The sequence below is a fragment of the Carassius auratus genome, chromosome 30 (assembly GCF_003368295.1).
Source record: "Carassius auratus strain Wakin chromosome 30, ASM336829v1, whole genome shotgun sequence".
In the NCBI taxonomy this organism is placed as follows: Eukaryota; Metazoa; Chordata; class Actinopteri; order Cypriniformes; family Cyprinidae; genus Carassius; species Carassius auratus.
Genome location: NC_039272.1, coordinates 8,205,566 through 8,224,838, shown reverse-complemented (window position 1 = coordinate 8,224,838; position 19,273 = coordinate 8,205,566). Strand labels below are relative to the sequence as shown.

Sequence of the window (19,273 nt, the reverse complement as noted above, 5' to 3'; positions counted from 1 at the left end):
CTTTTTTGAAATTCAACAGCTTCTTTAAAATTGCCATTGAAGGGTTCACGTTTACGTGAGCGCGACTGTGTGCATGTGCGCTCGTGTTTTCATCCCTCTTATGTGAAGAAGATCTGTATACACAGTATGAATCTTCATGCATTGAGTGTGTGTATATATGTGTTTGCATGCGTTGTTTTGTGAAGGTCTGATCTCAGAATGTATATATGTGTATGTTGGGCACTCACCGCCGCGCCTCAGCAGCATCTTGGCGATGTGTGTGTGTTGGTTCAGCAGGGCATCGTGTACCGGACTGACCCCCTGGACCTGACTGCCCAGCTGCAGGTTTGGGCAGTGCTGGAGCAGGGCCTTCACACACTCTGTGCTGCCATGGTTACAGGCTTCATGAAGGGGCGTCCAACCAGCATGATCTTCAAACAGTGACACAAAATATGCTGTGAGGATTTTGGTGCCTACATACACTACACACAAGGTCAAGCTTGACAAATGACAAATTAAACAAACAAACAAAAAAAAAAATTACGGACATTATATGTCCTTTATTAATATCAATTATGTATATAATGTTTTACTATTTGCTGATGTCAGAAGTCAAATAAATCTGTATAATTAGCACATGCATAATAGGTCATTTAAATTCTTGCCATATAATTGTATATTAATAAGAATTTAAATTCAATTTCAGAATATAACATAACAAAATGCCTCTTCATAAAAGGTACAGTTTCTTTTTATAGTATTTTTCTAACATTATCAATCAACTATTCGCTATTACATTGCTACATTAATGCAAAGTAAATTATTCAACTTTTTTTATCTAGTATATTATAAAATATAGAATGCATTTGTTTAAATTAGTAATGATAACAATAAAGGTAATGAAAACATAAACTATTTGAATTTATCTGAGAGAACTGGCCTCAATTGTAAACATTTCTGAATGTTGCCATTATTGCGTAAACAAACTGATTCCAAAATCCAAATGTATGCTAGTAGTTTTCATATTAATCCTGTCTTTAAACTCCCAATGCGTTTTTTTTTTGTGAAAAAAGAAACAACAAAACAAAACGCAACATAGTAAAATACAAATATTTTTGTAATATTATAATATAATTTTTTTTAACGAAAAGGCCTCAAACGCAAACATTTCTGTACATCATAACATAACAGCACAAACATACTGATTACAAAATTGTTTGCTAGTAGTTTTTTTTTTTAATAAAAATAAAATGTTAAGATTTGCACTCTAGGCTTTTCAAGTGAAAGAAGTAGCAGAACACTGGAAAAATTAAATATATATATATATATATATATATATATATATATATATATATATATATATATATATTTTTTTTTTTTTTTTTTTTTTTTTTTGCAAACAGGCCTCAATCGTAAACAATCATTTAATGTCATTACATAATTGTGCAAGCATTCTCATTCTAAAGTGGCATTAAAAAAATAATTTTTGAGTTAAAGTAAACTTACAACATGTCAAAAACAGCGCAACAATAAAACAATACAAGCAGGATTTTCATCAGGGTATATGGCAAAAATAACCACGATTACGTTAAGATTTCAAAACGAGATCGGAAAACGAAAGGCATGCACAAAATTAGCTTGACGCCTCAATACTAAACCGAGCCTAAAACAGTGTCCGAACCTACCAGACACACCCTTACATTTGATCTCAAAGGTTAGACGTGTGACGTAGGCTTTCCTTTGTATGAATTACCAGTTTAGCACACAAAAAAGTGAAACAGAAGAAATGGGACGATTCTACTGAGGGCAGGGGAGGAATATAGAAACCTACCTTTAATGTTGACGTCCGTTCCAGGCACGCTGAGGATACGAAGCAACGTCTCCACCTGGTTCCTCTTGCAGGCTCGATGAAGGAGTGTCTCGCCTACACATGGATGGAGAAGAGAGAAAGAGAGAGAGAGAGAGAGAGAGAAAGGGCATGTGAAAGAGAGAAGTGGGCAACATCCAAAATCAGGGTGCGTCCTGCCAACTGCCCTCACAGTCCCGTAACCGCTTATTTAACGCTTTCCGTGCTCGACATTAAAACAGCTAAATGGGCACACACTGAAACGACATGGAACATTTTTAAATCAAACCAATAAAAGGGGCTGACCCTGAAAAAAAGAGATTTTTTTTGGGGGGGGAGAGGGACAGGAAGCAGAGAGAGAGAGAGAGCAAAGAAAGGCGCTCATCCGTTCTCTTTGTCACTATTCCCCTTTTTTCCGGACAGTGGGAATTCTTTACTACACTAGCACCCCAAGTTGAAGGCGATTGTGGGAAAAGGCTTCCTGGCAGTCCGGCATTGTTCAGCCGGGGAAAGTTATGGTACAGAGCTCATACACAATGGCTCAAACAGCCAGAGTTCAAAAGCTCCACTGGGCAGTACGAATGGGAACACGCGATTCTCACTTTTGCAAACTACAACTGCCAGACACAAAAGCCTCCAAGGACTTTTATTTACATTTTCCTTCTGCCTGCTCCCTTTGTAAAGTAGCCTTCATCCCTCGCTCTCCCGATATGATATCAAATCGGGAATATATTAGAGGGTGGGCTGCTTCCTTTTTTTTTCATGTGTGACTGAACTTCACAAGAAAGTAAAAGGCCAAACTTGAGTGCCTCTGCGGCTGCCATTATAATGCCGCTGTGCAAAGCTGCTAATAAATGCTTTACTGGGTCTCACCAGGGTGCCCATTTCTCTGCAGCCTTGGCCGGCTAGATAAAACCCGGCGTGCTAAAAGAGCCAAAGCGGAGAGAGGCAGCGGGGAAGAGGAGGGGGAAATAAAGCAGACAGTCTTCTTTCTTCTTGTGGCAGGGAAAAAGGGAGAAGCTGCATCCTCTTTCACATCAATACATTGGGTGCGTTTTCAAGAAGCCCCTTTAAGCCAGATCAAACAGAGAAAATTAGGTTAGAAGAAAACGTAAATGACCAGATAAGGCTGATATGTCTGCGACTACAGAGAGCCGTTTGTCATGGTATAAAGAAGAAAGATGCGGAAGTCGTGGAATCATGGGCACTGGAGACTGCCTATACCCATTTTGGACTGATGGGATTCACTTTTTCTTTTCTTCCAAAGATGTTTTAACATGCAATCTTTTAACTTTTAATTAAATTCAAATATGTCTAGAAATAACTAGACATTTTTCTATCTAAAGTTTTCATCATGACAGTAACAGTGCACAGTGACACAGATGTTTGAAGTCACAAAAACAGACTCCCTCCTAAAAATCTGATCACAAGTGGTTACAGAAAACCCATCTGGGACAGTGTGTTGGGAGACGGTCACCAGAGACGGAGATTAGTATCAGGTGTAAACAGGTTCTGACAACACATGAACGGAATGTTCCAGACTAAGCTAAATCAATGACAGAACTTCAAAAACTAAGATGAAAGAAATATATAAATACCTAGCACATATCTATAATAACCTCTCTCTGTTTCAAAGGAAAGGAACAACAGGGTAGGAAACAACAAGCCCCTAACTCACGTGTCAAGTACATGAAAGCAAGATCACAAAGACTCGCAACCCAAAATCAACTAAAATAATTAGCAGGGTATTATGAAGAAATAAAACAGAATGCAATAAAAGTATGACTTAATGAGTGCCTCAGCACCATGGCAAGTTCTGGCTCGCACTAGCCCTTTTTTCACACCCTAATAGGCCCTAAAACCCAGTGATTAAACATTTCTTAACTCCCCATGTGTACACAGTCTCAGAAATGCCAGGCCCAATCTTCCCTCTGTTAAATCACTTTAATGGCTCCAATTTGGACACAACGCTTCCATTATAGGGGTAATTGCATACTCAGCATTTACAAGCTCGAAGAGGATAAATCCATCCTGTCCTTTTCTGTAAATTGTGAAATGTGTGCAGCATTTGTGGTTGTTGTTTTTATTTATTTATTTATTTTGTCTTGTAGAGAGTACTTTCTTGCGTGGTTTGTGATGTCTGGCATGACAGCTCTGGCGCTAATGGCTTAAATAACGGCTATTTGTCACAAAAGTGCATTTTGAACACTGTGATGACAGGATGCATTTTCAGTTTGACCACTTTCAGGTTTTAGCAACATCCTTTAGTTCTACATGTAGGAGTTATAAAAGGTTTAGTTTATGGGATTGTGAACAAGAACTGAAAGAGGCCAATAATAACTGGGTCAACGATATTTATTTTAGTTTTATAAACCACTTGCAGATGCTAATCGTTTTGTGTGTGTGTGTGTGTGTGTGTGTGTGTGTTTGTGTGTGTGTGTGTGTGTGTGTGTGTGTGTGTGTGTGTTTGTGTGTGCCTCAAAAATGGCATTTTTTATTTATCACTGCCCTGAGCTCTGTAATGTGATACATTTTAAATAATACAATATAACAGCTCAATTAACAAGAATGCTGTTTTGTCCTTTTTTAAAAGTCCTCATTTAAGATTCAGCATAACAAGAACCAATAGAGGCAGGGTCTGTCATGTATGCTAACATCAGCACATCATGAAACTGCTCATACTTTAAATAAGAACGCATTATTAGTAATGGCTAAACATCCTAAGGATTCTACAAAGAGCACAACTCAATACACGTATTACGAAGGAAGAAATCATCCTGATATCACAATCTGAGCTTTACCCCAAAATCATTACCAATATGCTTATAGCATAATTAACTGTAGGCATAAGCCACAATGAAGCGTATTGAGCAGACAGACAGCGCAGGGTGAAGTTAACAAGGCACCATGGACCTGTACACCTTGTGAAAAATACTGCAGCGTCTACCTACAGAAATCTACAGCTGAGAGCCTGTGGATGCTTCATCAAAAATTGATGCGCTACACATCAGTATAGGGAGCACGTAGTGCAAAAACAACACAAGGCAGGGAGCAGCAGCCTTGAGTCTCCTGAAAGCAGGGCTGTCTCTCTCTCCTTGCCCTCCCCCGCTCGCTGCTCTGGCGTGGGGGTCTTTCTGATCAGGTGGAAGGGGAAAGATGAGCGTTGACACCTTGGTGGGTTCACACTGAGTGCCAATGTCCTAATTACCGAAACTTCCAGGCTTGGGTACCTCTGTCTTTCTCTTGCTCAGCCCCTCATCCCGTCTCCTTCCTCACAGCAGAATCCTAATTGCAGTGTTTAATATTCTTAAACGGGGGATCTGACAAGCATTATGTCTGCGTGTGTGTGTCGCCTGATTTTTATGTATTTTCCACCTCTTCCTCACCAAAGGATGGAGGGAGCGTAAAAAGCATGTGGAATGTAAATGCTGTTGCCTGAGGTTATAAAGAGAGGCTCTGTTGAGAGCTTTTGACCTAGCTGAATGCACTACAGAACTGATAGAGACATAGAACGATAGATAAATCACAGACAGAGACAGACAGATAATGATATATAGAGTGATAAATAGAATGATAGACAGACAGACAGACGGATAGACGGATAGATGAATAGATGGATAGATAGACAGAACAATAGACAGATAGACAGACAGAGAGACAGGTGGATAGACAGACGGATAGACCAATAAACAGATAGATGGATAGACAGACAGAACAATACATAGACAGACAGATGGATAGGTGAACAGATGGATAGATAGATTGACAGAACAATAGACAGATAGATAGACAGATAGACGGATAGATAGACAGACAGACAGACAGACAGATAGATAGATAGATAGATAAATAGACAGACAGACAGGCACACACAGACAGACAGACAGACAGACAGATAGATGGATGGATTGACAGACAGACAGATAGACAGATAGATAGATAGATAGACAGACAGACAGGCACACACACAGACAGACAGACAGACAGACAGATAGATGGATGGATGGATGGATGGATAGACAGACAGACAGACAGACAGACAGACAGATAGACAGATAGACAGATAGATAGATAGATAGATAGATAGATAGATAGATAGATAGATAGATAGATAGATAGATAGATAGATAGAACAGATTTTGAATTGGAATTTGACAGACAGATAAATAGATAAATAATGACGGATAGTGATAGAAAAAAACATAAGATTGAAAAAAACTATAGATAGATAGATAGATAGATAGACATAACAATAGACAGACAGACAGACAGACAGACAGACGGATAGATAGATGGACAGATAGACAGACAGATAGATTGATCGTTCGATTGACAGATAGATGATAACAGAATTTGAATTAGAATTTGACAGACAGAAATATAAAATGACAGATGGACAGACAAACAATGACAGAAACAGAAAAAGAATGATAGACCAAATGATAGAACGGTAAAAAGACAGACAGACAGAGACAGAAAGACACATCCTAGTTTTTTTGTGATGATGCATGAATGCTCTGCGTCTCTATGGCATGCAAGTAGACACTAACTGGTAGCAGCTCTCACCTGCAGCATTGACTCTGTGGTAACCTCTCGGGACAGTCTCTCGCCCTGAATCTGAGCCGCCTGCTGAGTCTGTCACAGCTCTGAAAAGAACACACAGTAACATTTAACAGACAGATTGAGACATCAAGCCATGTGTTTTTGAGGGGACAATAGTTCACAGAGCTTGTGGGTGAATAGATAGGATCTGTCATGTATGCCAACATCAGCACATCATGAAACTGCTCATAAATATGGTTAAATAAAGAATTTATCCATAGCCAGAGGAATGAAGTGATGGAAAAAAGCCTGCAATATTTAAAACTTCCAAGACAAATCTCTCTTAAAACACAGAGCGGTGAGATGCTACCATAAAGTTCACTAAATACCTCCCACTTTATGCCGCTGCTTGTGTCTACAAACATCATTATATCACTGTCACGACATTTTCACACTACCGCAGGATGGGGTTGAGGGACTGGCATCTAAGTGCATCGCCTGTAGCAACTATCAGCCAGCCTGAATGCTAGCTGTACTTACTGAATCCTTTTATCCGAGGAGACAGCTATCCAAACCCCCCCGTGGAGCTCTCCCAGGATGCAGTCCCTGGCCAGTGTTTAAGAAACTGTCACTAAATGGCACCATAAGAGCTACAGTGATGTAGGCAGGATTGCAGGCTGATGTTCTGATTGGGTGAAGTGTGCTGGCTGTCCGCTCAAGTGTTGACTAAGACACATAGCTGAAAAAAGACAATCTCAGACTGATGGAGGGATAGAAATAGAAGTATGGTCACATGCCAACGAAAATCAATCGATCAACCAATCAATCAATCAATCTCTCTCTCTATCCTTCCATTTTAGTTTTAGTGATTAAGGTGGAATTCAAGTGCATGATCGGTAATAACTTATTTTTCTTTATTAATAGGTTAAAATGATTATACTTTATAATGTAAAAATGTCCCCAATAACCCCCCAAATGCTGGCTTGCAGGCAAAATCCTTTAATCTAACTGATGCAATATCTTAGAGCACAGCAAAACCAAAAAAATAAAAAATTCATATCCACTACAGAAAATTTCCTGACTTTTCCTGACCTGGATATCAAAACTTTAAAAAGTCCCTTATATATTCAGGCTTTCCTGACTGGTAACCCTAAAGAATAGACTTGTAATAGTGCTTATGATTTTAAAAATTTTAAATTAAATAAATAAATTATCATTTATACTTAACTGTGTCTAAATATATACACTGCAATACACTGTGCAGCTCTTACAAAGAAAAAAAAAGAAGCTTAAAGAATCTAAATGTATGATAATTGATCAGATTTTAATAATGATTTATCTAAAGGTGTTACTAAAACTACTACCTACATAGAAAAAAGTCTTGTTGTCAGGACGGTCACAGAGTGGACTGACTTGCCCAAAATGCAGATAAGGAAATGTAGTTGCAATATGAGTAGTATTAGAAAAGTATTTTCTAATAAATTCTTGCAAGGGTTTGATTGATTGAATAAGATGCTCGAAAAATACATTTTAAAATATACGGTAAAGAGCTAGGGAAGAGTACTAGAGTGAGGCTGTAAGAGGCCTTAGAGGACAGTGCTATCAGAGGAATAAAGGCTTGTGCTTCCTTTTTCAGCAAGAGTGTCTTGTTCCCTAGTAATTGGATTGTTCAGAACCAAGTTGCAATCTAACACACCAGAACAGTACAAACATCCACATTCTCACAGACATATGGTCATTTAGTTTCCCATTAGTGAGGAGTAAACATCATTGTGTGCACTGTTCAAGTCTGTGAGTGAGGACACAATGTTCTTCTTGTGACCACTGCTGTCCTAAAATATTCAGCACACTGTCAAACAACCCATCGTGGCGACGAGATGCTGAAAGTCATGGCTTAGTCGATGTAATCAATGTGGAGCAGAAATAGGAAAGAAAGCATCAGAAAGAAAGAGCGGAATGTCACAAGGAAATCATTAACATTTTCTACCATGCGCCAGTGTCTTACAGCAATAAAGTGTTTATGAATTTACAGCTGTATTATTCCAAGCTAGAATAATCATGCCAAAGTAGACACCTAACAAAGTAACACATTTTGTAAAAAGCAACAAAGAGAAACTTAAATGAAAATTTGTTAAATTAAAAATTATATCATCATTATTATAATTTAGTGTATAGACATAAGTAGTTTTTAACTGGTATATTTATAAAATAAATGAGTTGATGCATGTATTAATATCATTCATAGTATTTCATTCACTTTTTTTTCATTTTAATTAACATTAATCACATTAACATAAATTTAGTTATTTGCTTGCAATTCTTTTTAGTTTTTATATAAATATAAAAATAATTATAAATAAACGTATATAAAAATATAAATAAGTGATAATATAAATAAATAAATAAATAAATAAATATATATATATATATATATATATATATATATATATATATATATATATATATATATATATATATTAGTACTGTTGACCGATTAAATAAAATAATTAATTTATTGCACTTTTTTTTCCTGAAATTATTCACATTCAATCGCACCTAACAAAATACTAAAATACATAATTTATTTTAGTACATTTCTAACTTTCATCAGTTATATTTCATTAAGATTTGATTTGATCTTATCTTTACTTCAGCTTTATTTCAATTCACCAAAGCAATTACACAGTTCTCAGGTTGCATTTAAACGCAGTCATGGTTTGTGTCAGTCGAAGCCTGTAGGGAAAAAAGGCAGCCAAGCAGCAGTTGATTGAGCTGGTAGGAGAGACACACAGCCCCAATTACCCTTATGTCACCACTAGTAACAGGGCTGGTGGTCTGCTGCCATCACAGGTTGCCCCAACAGAGAAGGACAGCACCCTGTCTCTCTCCATTAGTCATCTTAAACCCCTCTAATGCCCCATAATGGCAGAAAATTGTCCAATTAAAGGCACCTACTGCACTCTCTGCCTCTGTCATACACGTATGGATGCTGACATAAAGAGGATCTTATAGTGTTGTAAGTGGAGAGTGGTTATCTCAAAATGTGCTCTGATGGCACAAGGATGTAGAAAATGACACCTATTAATTCTTGTGATTTTACAGAGAAACATCTTACAAAAGTAAACACTAGTACCAGGTCTATTCATCGAAATTATACAAATAGTTTTAAAAAGTCAACGTGTTTTTGCTTTTTTTTCCTGTGCTCTGTGATCTGCAGTGTCAGTATGGAGGACAATAGCAAGAGCAGATAGATGTGGCAGAGCTGAAACTCACTCTGAGCCTGGCACATGGCCGGCACGACTAGTAGAGGGTTGATTCATCTCTATTCTGTCAGTCTGTCCCTTCAGGGTTTGGACTGGTTCTCGATCACACAACATCCCCAGAGCTTTGAGGTAGGTTGAGACCTGGCAAGAGACAAGCAAAATAAATCGTAACATTTTTTCCTCACTATTTTTCCTCCATCTCTCACTGAATGTTCTATTCACTGTATTGTGTTGTGTTATATGATGAATGCAGACTTCTGGGAAGGCAATTTGCTGCAAATGAAAGTGTAGTTGCAATAAATCATGATGTTTATTTTAATAGAGTTGGACACAAGTTAAAACTCACAATTGTGAGCAGGCAGAGTGGTTCAGAGCTGAGGATTAGGCCCCTGCTGCAGCAGATGTTTCTATAGATGGCGTCGGCAGTGAACATCCGGAGTCTTGCAGAGCGAAGGGCTGGAATCACTTCCTTCAGCATCTCACAGGGTAGGTCTAAAGGAGGAGACCGGAAGCTATTTAAACCTTTATTGTACATTCCCTCAAATGAATAAAAATAAATAAATAAATAATAATAATAATTTATATATATATATATATATATATATATATATATATATATATATATATATATATATATATATATAGACACTCACACATACACACACACACACACATACACACACATACACTTCACAAAATTGCATTTCTTTACTGTATTTTTGATCAAATAGATACAGCCTTGATAAACATAAGAAATTTCTTTTACTTCTGAATGCCCGTTTATATATATATATATATATATATATATATATATATATATATATATATATATAGAGAGAGAGAGAGAGAGAGAGAGAGAGAGAGAGAGAGAGAGAGAGAGAGAGAGAGAGAGAGTGTCCTCCATAAGTAATGGTAACAGTAAAGTCAAAATAGCTTTCTTTGCTGTGGAGTCAATACATGTGCAAATATGATTAAAAGATGAATATGCGACAAAACAACAGAATGTCACATTTTATTATTAGGTCTTTTCATGTGACATGTTTTTCCATATAAAAAGGACATAACTTTTAGAGTTTGTCCAACTATTTGAAGTGAGCGTACGTATTGGAACAGTTGAATTTAAGGCAGAAGTACAAGATTAAAAGCTAATACTTATTTGCAGATCCCTTGCATACAATCAGAGCAGTGAGTCTGCAACCCATAGACATCACCAGACTCTTGGTCTTATGCTTTGAAATGCTTTTCTCCAACCTTTAATTCAGCCAATTCCAACTGTTGCTTGTTTTGGGGAGTTTCTGTCTTTAGTCTCCTGTTCAGATGTTGAAATTAATGTTCAGTTGGACTTAAATCTGGAGATTGATTTGGGCAATCTAAGACTTTACATTGCTTTGCCCTGATAAAGACATTGACTGAATTGGCAGGGTGTTTTGGGTCATTGTCCTGATCCAATATGAAGTGCTTCCTAATGAGTTTGGTGCCATTTTCTTGAATATTGGTAGCCAATATGATTTTGTACCCTTCAAAATTAATTCTGCTACTGCCATCATACATTAAATCATCATTAAAATGAAGAGGTCCTATTCTAGAAACCATGACTCCACCTCCACCAGGCTTTACAGATGAGGTTGTATGCTTAGGAACATTTGCAGTTCCCTTTTTTCTCCACACTTTTGCTTTTCGATCACTTAAATAAAGGTTCATCTTTGTCTCATCAGTCCATCAACTCAGTTCCAAAAATCTACTGGCTCACATTTATGAAGTATCTTGCCTTTCTATTTTTGGTGCTGATCAGAGGTTTGCATCTTGCTGTGTAGCTTCTGTAATTCTGTGTCAAATTCTCCTGCAGACGGTGGATTGACAGAGCATCACCCCAGCTTTCTGGAGGTTGTTGGTGATTTTACAGACATGTATTTTAGGGTTCATTTTCACAGCTTTTAGGATATGTCTGTCATAAACTACTGTTGTTTTTGTCAGCCGATCAGGTTGTCATTGGTTGCAAAATTTCTACAAATCTACCCGATGACCAAACACACTCACCTACAAATTGAATAGGCTGGGGTGATTGTATTTTCAGCAAATTTTCATTTTTGGGTGAACTATTCCTTTAAGTGCATAACATGATTCTTCACCAGTTTCCCACTGCACTATAGGGTACCTTGGCACAGTATAGCAATGTGTTCTGCCAGGTCTTTAAAGCCTTTCTCCACCAGACTGCTGTTGAGCGGACTGTGTTTCTGAGCCCAGAACTCCACCACTACACACAGAGTCTCCTGCAGAGTGACCGACATTCCCAGCCTCCACTCCTGCACACAAAAACACAGAAAACTGATGAAGCATCTGGAATGGACATGTCTCTACAAAATGGTATATTTAATGTGGAAATCTGTTGGCATAATGTTGCTGGCATATTGTGACAAATTTTAGTTTTAGCTGGGAAATTATCTACACAATGATTTCGCAGAATTAAACCAACAAACGTATAAATATCTAAAACAGAAGATTTCAATAAACCATAAAGTGGCCGTCATAATAAGCAGGAAAGGAGGAGACTTGAATGACACCTGAGCGGAGTTGACAGCCCAGAGTACAGTCTTGATCAGCAGCTTGCCGAGTTGCTGAACTGCCCTGGAGGTCAGCGTGGACTTCTCCCACATGTTCCAGAAAGTATTGTACAGAACAGACGCCCGACTGCTTCCGGGTGACCTCCTGCAGAGAGGAAGACAGGGTTGCCATATATATGTAGATACAGCTGCTACAAATACAATGACAGATCTGCTATGATGAAACTGGCAACATTTTAGGTTTGGGATTATTTAATATAGTTTATTCAGTTATCAATTAAATATCAAATATGTCATCCTGTCAAATATGGAGGATGCTTAGAAATGTGATGGCAATAAAGAATAGTTGCTAATGTATAATCCAGGCATTAATATCTATTGTTAACTCAGTTACTTAACCACTGTCTTTCTATCAATCAAAACAGGCCGAATGTAAATAGTACAAAGTCTTTATCTTCAAAACAAGGTGAACAGCAAGACATCAGCATCTCTCCAAGCAGCTGAATATTGTGTTTTATTTCTACACTCTTTATGACATGTTTTGTCTGTGTTTATTTAGTGGAGGGGTGGAAAAATACTGCAGTTTCTTTTCTTTGGGCTCATGCAGAATCAAAAAGTTGTTGTTTCATTGAAGCGGAGATGAACAGAGCTCGGGTGCTCACCCTGAGCTAGCAGCATGAAGCTCCAGCTGAAAGAGTCTCAGGAAGAACTCCTGCAGGTTACAATGGAGACGAAACAGCTCGGTGGACGGTGGGCTTGGCAGTGAGTGACAGGTGGGTTCGCTTGCAAGACACACTCTTGAATAAATCAGACAAAACTGCATTACTGACAGAAACTCTATTTACCTATGAGCTGTTCTGACAGGTACATTGACAGTTTCATACCGAACTGATGTTTCAAGAAGTGACCAGAGACCGCCTTTACATTCTGGACACTGGAGGATCTGAAAAAAGTACTTAGTGTGTCCAGGAGAACCCCAGGTAGGATTGTTGCGCAGGATGCTGTGGAGGACTGTGATAAACATGCTGAGGTACAATGGCTTTGCATCACCCTAAGTAAGTAAGAAGTAAGAGAGCAAGAGCAAAGACTGGGTTATCTGAGAGGTGTAAACAAGCTTTTGTAATAAAGTACATTTTTTAAACAGTTGCATCTATTCTAAAGAGTTCAGATCATTACATAAACCTCAGCGTTCAGAACAGATACCTAGAGAGGAAGGTGGCTGATGGCCTGTATAATTCTGATATATCCACAATCATAATTTAATGACAGCAAAGTGTAACACGAACAGTTCTATAAATATAGAAATTCTTTATTTATTTTTTAGACACATTCATGTTTAGGGCCAATAAGATCGTTTTATTTTTCTGAAAGAAGTCTCTTTTGATCATCAAGGCTGCATTTATTTGATCGGAAATGTAGATATTAAATAATGTCTTTTAAAATACTGTTTACTCCTGTGATGGCAAAGCTGAATTTTTTAGCATCCATTATTCCAGTCTTCTTTGACACATGATCCTTCAGAAATAATTTGAATATGCTGATTTTGAGCTAAAGCAGCATTTCTTCTTTTTATCAATGTTGAAAAACCAGTAGCAGTGCTTCATATTTTGTGAAACCATTTTGTTTTTGATGAATAGAAAGTTCAAAAGAACAGCATTTATTTAAAATAAAAAAATATTTTGTAACATTATAAATATATGTTTTTCAATTTAATGTGTATTCGCTAAATAAAAGTATTCATTTATATATATTTATAAATATATATATTTATAAATAAAAATCACGTTTTATATATATATATATATATATACACACACAGTACAGACCAAAAGTTTGGACACACCTTCTCATTGAAAGAGTTTTCTTTATTTTCATGACTATGAAAATTGTAGAGTCACACTGAAGGCATCAAGGGCTATTTGAGCAAGAAGGAGAATGATGGGGTTCTGCGCCAGATGACCTGGCCTCCACAGACACCTGAACCCAATCGAGATGGTTTAGGGGTGAGCTGGACCGCAGACTGAAGGCAAAAGGGCCAACAAGTGCTAAGCATCTCTCTGGGAACTCCTTCAAGACCGTTGGAAGACCATTTCAGGTGACTACCTCTTGAAGCTCATCAAGAGAAAACCAAGAGTGTGCAAAGCAGTAATCAAAGCAAAAGGTGGCTACTTTGAAGAACCTACAATATGACATATTTTCAGTTGTTTCACACTTTTCTGTTATATATATAATTCCACATGTGTTAATTCATAGTTTTGATGCCTTCAGTGTGAATCTACAATTTTTATAGTCATGAAAATAAAGAAAACTCTTTGAATGAGAAGGTTTGTCCAAACTTTTGGTCTGTACTATATATATATTATAAAACACTATTTAACATCTTATCGCCATGAATTTTTGCACTTTGTGTGAATAGACTTTCAGTGGGTGGTAAAGAATGCTGCTTTTACGTATTAGAAATCACTATCCTTACAACATCCTTAATGAAAAAGAAACTATCACACATGTAACAGTGCTTTATAAGGATTTCGAATAGCTCTTATTATACACACATGCAGTGCGTGGTGCATTAGCTGTTGGAGCAGCGGGGCTGGGGGCATCACCCCAGGCTGAAGGGACCCCAGAATCTCCTCCAGAGCTTGAGGGAAGAAGGCACACTCCACCAAGCTCTGCACATTGCTGAAATCTACCGCTGGATTCTGGGTACAAGAGACACAGAGAAAGAAAGACATACAGGAAACAAGATGACTGATGGTAATGTGTTCTCAGGGTCAGTGTCAAATGAGTGCATTCGGACATTTCGGCTTGAGAAACCAGTGGAGGCACACTGCAATGTTTCTTTAATGGGTATGCCAATCATGAGAATACCTATCCAACGGATTTGCCTAAATCAGGTGACCTGGCTGTGATGAGCCTTGCGTTTATTACTCCTCTACGTGACACACAGGAAATTGAATGACCTGATCCTCTTGATGAGTCAAACACTCATTTTTGTACTTTAACAGCTTGTGTATGGCAGATAGGTTTGTTGAAAAGTTTTTCATAGATTTGAATACCTGAACTGGCAGGTTGGGTGTGTAGTAGCTGTAGAACTCTGGGACTGTCAAAAGCATTTTCTTCCGTTGCTGAAACGAGATGTCATGTGAGGTCATACTTTATAGAAATTACATTGATAACCATGACAACTTTCTCATTTGTGCCCAAAATCCATCTGTGAAAGCCATAATTTTGTTTCAAAATGATATATAAAAGTACCAGCATAAAAAGTGGATGAGGAGAATACAAATATATCAGACCTCCATTATTATGATGTATTCTTTGAGCATTTCCTCCAATTCTTTTTGTGAGAGGTCATCAGTAACATCCATAGAGTCAGTGACTGCGGCAGCATCGACGGCCATTTTACAGCTCTCTTCTTCACCGAAGGACTCCAAATTACAGGACCAGTTCAACTCTGCGCAAACATCCTGCAAAAGAAAGACAGAAAATAAATCACCAATAGCAAATTCGGGGGTTGAATGTAAAAAGTAAAAGCTGTCCAAATGTAAAAGAAAAAAATATTACAGTTTAATATTGTTAAAGTTTGAAAAAACTGTCACTTTTAGTGAATTCTATACTACTTCCGGAATAAAAGTATTGAGAAAAAAAATAGATTTTAGACTACATAATAGTCCAGTTTTTTTAAAGCAATTAATACAAAGAGTTCCTTTACCCCAAAAAGATGTTTGGCTACATAGCTGACACTATAGTGAGGGATTCTGCACTTCTGGCCTTTATCTTTAGATGTTTTTGTGGTTATCACGTGAGTAACATCATATGAAGTCGACCAGTCTGTGAAGACAACAGCTCTGCCTGCTTTTAATATCCTGCAAACAAAATGTGGTTTTAGCAGATTCACCATGAGCCGCCTACTAAACATCAACAACATTTCTGAAGGCATGCTGTACAAAGTTGTCACTGTGCACATCCTGACCTGACAAACACACTTTTCTTCACTGTATCATCAATGTCAACGAGCACAACCCAATCCTGCAGGCGGAGATCGGAAATTACCAACATGTTAAATTTCTTTTAGCCGTTTTCTACGTGAGTTAACAATATAGTGCTGTTCACCTGAAAAGCTCCAGACACAGTGCCATTAGACACCCTCTCTCTCCATGTTTTCAGCGGATTGGGTGTTTCGGGAGTCTGAGCTGTTAAGTTTAATTCATATGGAGCCTCTGGAAGCCATGCTTTTTGATTCAAACTGTCCAGAACAAACTCTGGAGTGACTATCCACTTTCCTGAAACAGTTATTTATGTTGTTTTATGTTATGTGGTGTTATTTTATTGCATGCTTTCTACTCGATTATGACAGTCAGCTCAATATTACAGACCTCCCGCACAGGCTGCGATAAACTTTTCACTTGCTAAAGCTTTTTGGACGATGAGGTGAGTTGTTGCCTCCTTATAAACCTGGAACATAGAAACATGTCTCAGTGAAATATTGTGAACTGTAAATGAAGATTAAAAAAACTCTCTTTTATTGGACATTGTAAAGTCACCTTACTAAACCTTATCATGAGATCATTTAGGAAAAGGTCAAGAACTTGGAGGTTGGGTTTATTCTCATGAGGGTTTCAATTAATAGAGAGAGCAATCTGTGACTATATTAAGATGATATTGAGGGCAAGGACAGAATTACATGGTCCGAAATACACTGCAGCATCGGGAAGCAATTAGAGTCATTTTTCAGGGCTAATTACCAACACTTTATCATTTTCTACATGCACAGTAAAAAAATGCTTGACGTTGTGGAAGAGAGGCTTGTTTAATTAACTGAATTATATAGCAGTGCACTTCTGAGTGGTTCAAAATATTGAATTACATTTGATAATATATCAAAATAAGTCAAAGATGCAGATAATGCTAGACCTTTTCTTACAATTAACTTCTTCCAATTACTTTTACGTGTATTGGTATATATGGGTATATTAACTGTTATTTAAATGTTTCAAACATAACATGCTTGTTAAATATTTCACTTAATGTGTTTTTTCGTGTATTATTGTTTTTATCAGTATTATTTTAAGATATTTGGTTTGATATTTCGTATCTAATGCAAACAAATTCAAACACATTAAGTCTGATTAACTCTCCAAATATTTTGGGGCCACTGTACAAAAGCAGAACTCTTCATTTATAACGTTGTTACACTAAGTTATATATACTATTACCATGGTAAAGGGTAAGAATGTACGTGTCTTTAGAGCAGATACTTACAGAGCCCCCAAAATATATGCCCCCCAGCTTTCTGATGCCGTGGAGTAACTGTCTTTTCTGGGAATGATTCTTGATGCCAGACATTTGAAAGATGTATTTGTTGTCCATCATGATCATCTAGTGAGAAAAAACAGATTATATAATACACATATTACAGCTATTGGCTGTTTACAAACACTAAAGAACAGAAGAATAGCAAGTAAAGTTGAATTGACTGAATTAGATTGTGATTTTGATAAAAATAAGATGCGTACAAAGTATCTTACCTGAAACCGAAAACCGTGAACTCAATCTGATGTGATGAATTGGACAGGTTGATCTCGCTTCTCATACAACGGCGCGCCAAATGTCACCAATGACCATTCGTCTATATAAAGTGCTATTTTATCGAACGACACCTTCAGTACTGTAAATATACAACACAAAAGACACTTAATATGACGCTAACTGTAAGATTAGATTGATACGATATATTCTCACTTTCGTTGTTTCTGTCATTTCGCTTAGTTTCGCTTCTTCAAAACTAGCGTACAGTGTGTTGCCTGACCACGGTATATTATTAGGGGTAACCAATATGTTCAAACTCACATAAATATTACTGTCTCTAACTTGAGGTGCATACACTTATAACAAAATACTGAAAACATGCCTAGAATAAAAGATAGATAATTTATGAAGTAAAAATAAAGAACGAGGAGAACATGATAATATTAACAAGTACATGCTCCCCCCTTTACTCGGTGATATACTCTGGTCCGTAACACGGAAATACTGATATGCTTCCGGTTGGTTGTCAGAGACGCTTTTCGCAAGAATCACAACAGTGCGTCACCACACGTGTTTACAAACAAACGGATTCGACGGCTGAACAGTTAAATATTCGACCTCGTAAGCGAGCTAGACAGCATGCTATTTAACCATCAGAAAGCCTTTTACGCTTATACGACACTTTTACCTACAATCTTATGTGGTGGATCGATATAAATGACTGAAACACTTATTTCTTTCTTATTAAAACAATCGCAGTTTCCTTCCATTAGTGCTGTCTCAATTGGTGAGACTGTCCATTGTCTATATGTACTCGACACTGTTAGATTTGATTGCAATAGTAAACACTTCTCAGATCATTTAAGCCATTTCACTGCAATGAAAATTAAAGATTTGGGAAGAAATGCACCTGACAATTCTGCTTGGATTTTAGCGCTGATAGTCCTTCATTGCTGTTGGATTTAATGTGGTGAAGAGCCCCTGAAACCATAGCGTGAAAAGGTACCGTGTACTTTGCCATAATCTCAGTGTTTAGTGGTTTTACTGGTGTGTGTGTGTGTGGTGTGATAATGGACTTGGACCATCAGTAGGGATGTAGTGCAATAGTTAAATGCTTTAAAAAGAACCGCCCTGTATATAGGAGCTGTCTGATGAGGGGTTGCAGACACGAAATGCTTGGGAAGTGATGTGATTTGGTGTGACATACTGTAGATCTATTTTAACATATTTTTTGCTAACTCTTTTGTAGCTATTATGAATGCAGATTTTTAATTGAAAGATATAGGCCTATTTTATAATTATGCTCACAAAGCCTACATTTATTTGATCAAAAATACAGTGCAAATCATAATATCATGAAATGTTATCACTGTTACTTACTACTTTTTTTAATGTGATGGTAAAGCTAAATTTCCATTAGCCGTTACTTCAAACTTCCGTGTAACATCATCCTTCATAAATCATTGTAATGTGCTGATTTGTTATTTTTAAAACAGTTGTGCTGCCTAATATTTTTGTGGAAATTGTTGTAATTTTTTTATGATTATTTGATT

General features: G+C 37.3%; 2 protein-coding genes across 3 annotated transcripts in view; one reads left to right on the top strand and one right to left on the bottom strand.

Moving 5' to 3' along the window:
• The window catches only part of slf1 (SMC5-SMC6 complex localization factor 1), a 29,045-nt gene extending 10,987 nt beyond the window's left edge, over nt 1–18,058 (bottom strand). Inside the window, exons 1-19 of one of the 2 annotated variants that reach the window (XM_026211122.1) lie at nt 17,934–18,058; nt 17,720–17,859; nt 17,454–17,570; nt 16,568–16,646; nt 16,305–16,474; nt 16,165–16,220; nt 15,904–16,057; nt 15,488–15,658; nt 15,248–15,316; nt 14,744–14,890; nt 13,076–13,242; nt 12,854–12,988; nt 12,192–12,336; nt 11,786–11,933; nt 9,977–10,122; nt 9,641–9,771; nt 6,392–6,471; nt 1,811–1,903; nt 228–410 (exon numbers count right to left, since the gene is read on the bottom strand). In XM_026211122.1, coding sequence (XP_026066907.1) covers nt 228–410; nt 1,811–1,903; nt 6,392–6,471; nt 9,641–9,771; nt 9,977–10,122; nt 11,786–11,933; nt 12,192–12,336; nt 12,854–12,988; nt 13,076–13,242; nt 14,744–14,890; nt 15,248–15,316; nt 15,488–15,658; nt 15,904–16,057; nt 16,165–16,220; nt 16,305–16,474; nt 16,568–16,646; nt 17,454–17,570 — 2,191 coding nt within the window. In that variant the 5' untranslated portion in view covers nt 17,720–17,859; nt 17,934–18,058. Of the gene's footprint in view, nt 1–227; nt 411–1,810; nt 1,904–6,391; nt 6,472–9,640; nt 9,772–9,976; nt 10,123–11,785; nt 11,934–12,191; nt 12,337–12,853; nt 12,989–13,075; nt 13,243–14,743; nt 14,891–15,247; nt 15,317–15,487; nt 15,659–15,903; nt 16,058–16,164; nt 16,221–16,304; nt 16,475–16,567; nt 16,647–17,453; nt 17,571–17,719 lie in introns of both variants that reach the window. The other variant, XM_026211121.1, reaches the window with a different exon arrangement.
• Nucleotides 18,059–18,237: 179 nt separating this feature from the next.
• The window catches only part of kiaa0825 (KIAA0825 ortholog), a 122,100-nt gene continuing 121,064 nt past the window's right edge, over nt 18,238–19,273 (top strand). Inside the window, 2 exon segments of the mRNA XM_026211120.1 lie at nt 18,238–18,423; nt 18,655–18,722. The gene's annotated coding sequence lies outside the window, so the exon portion shown is untranslated.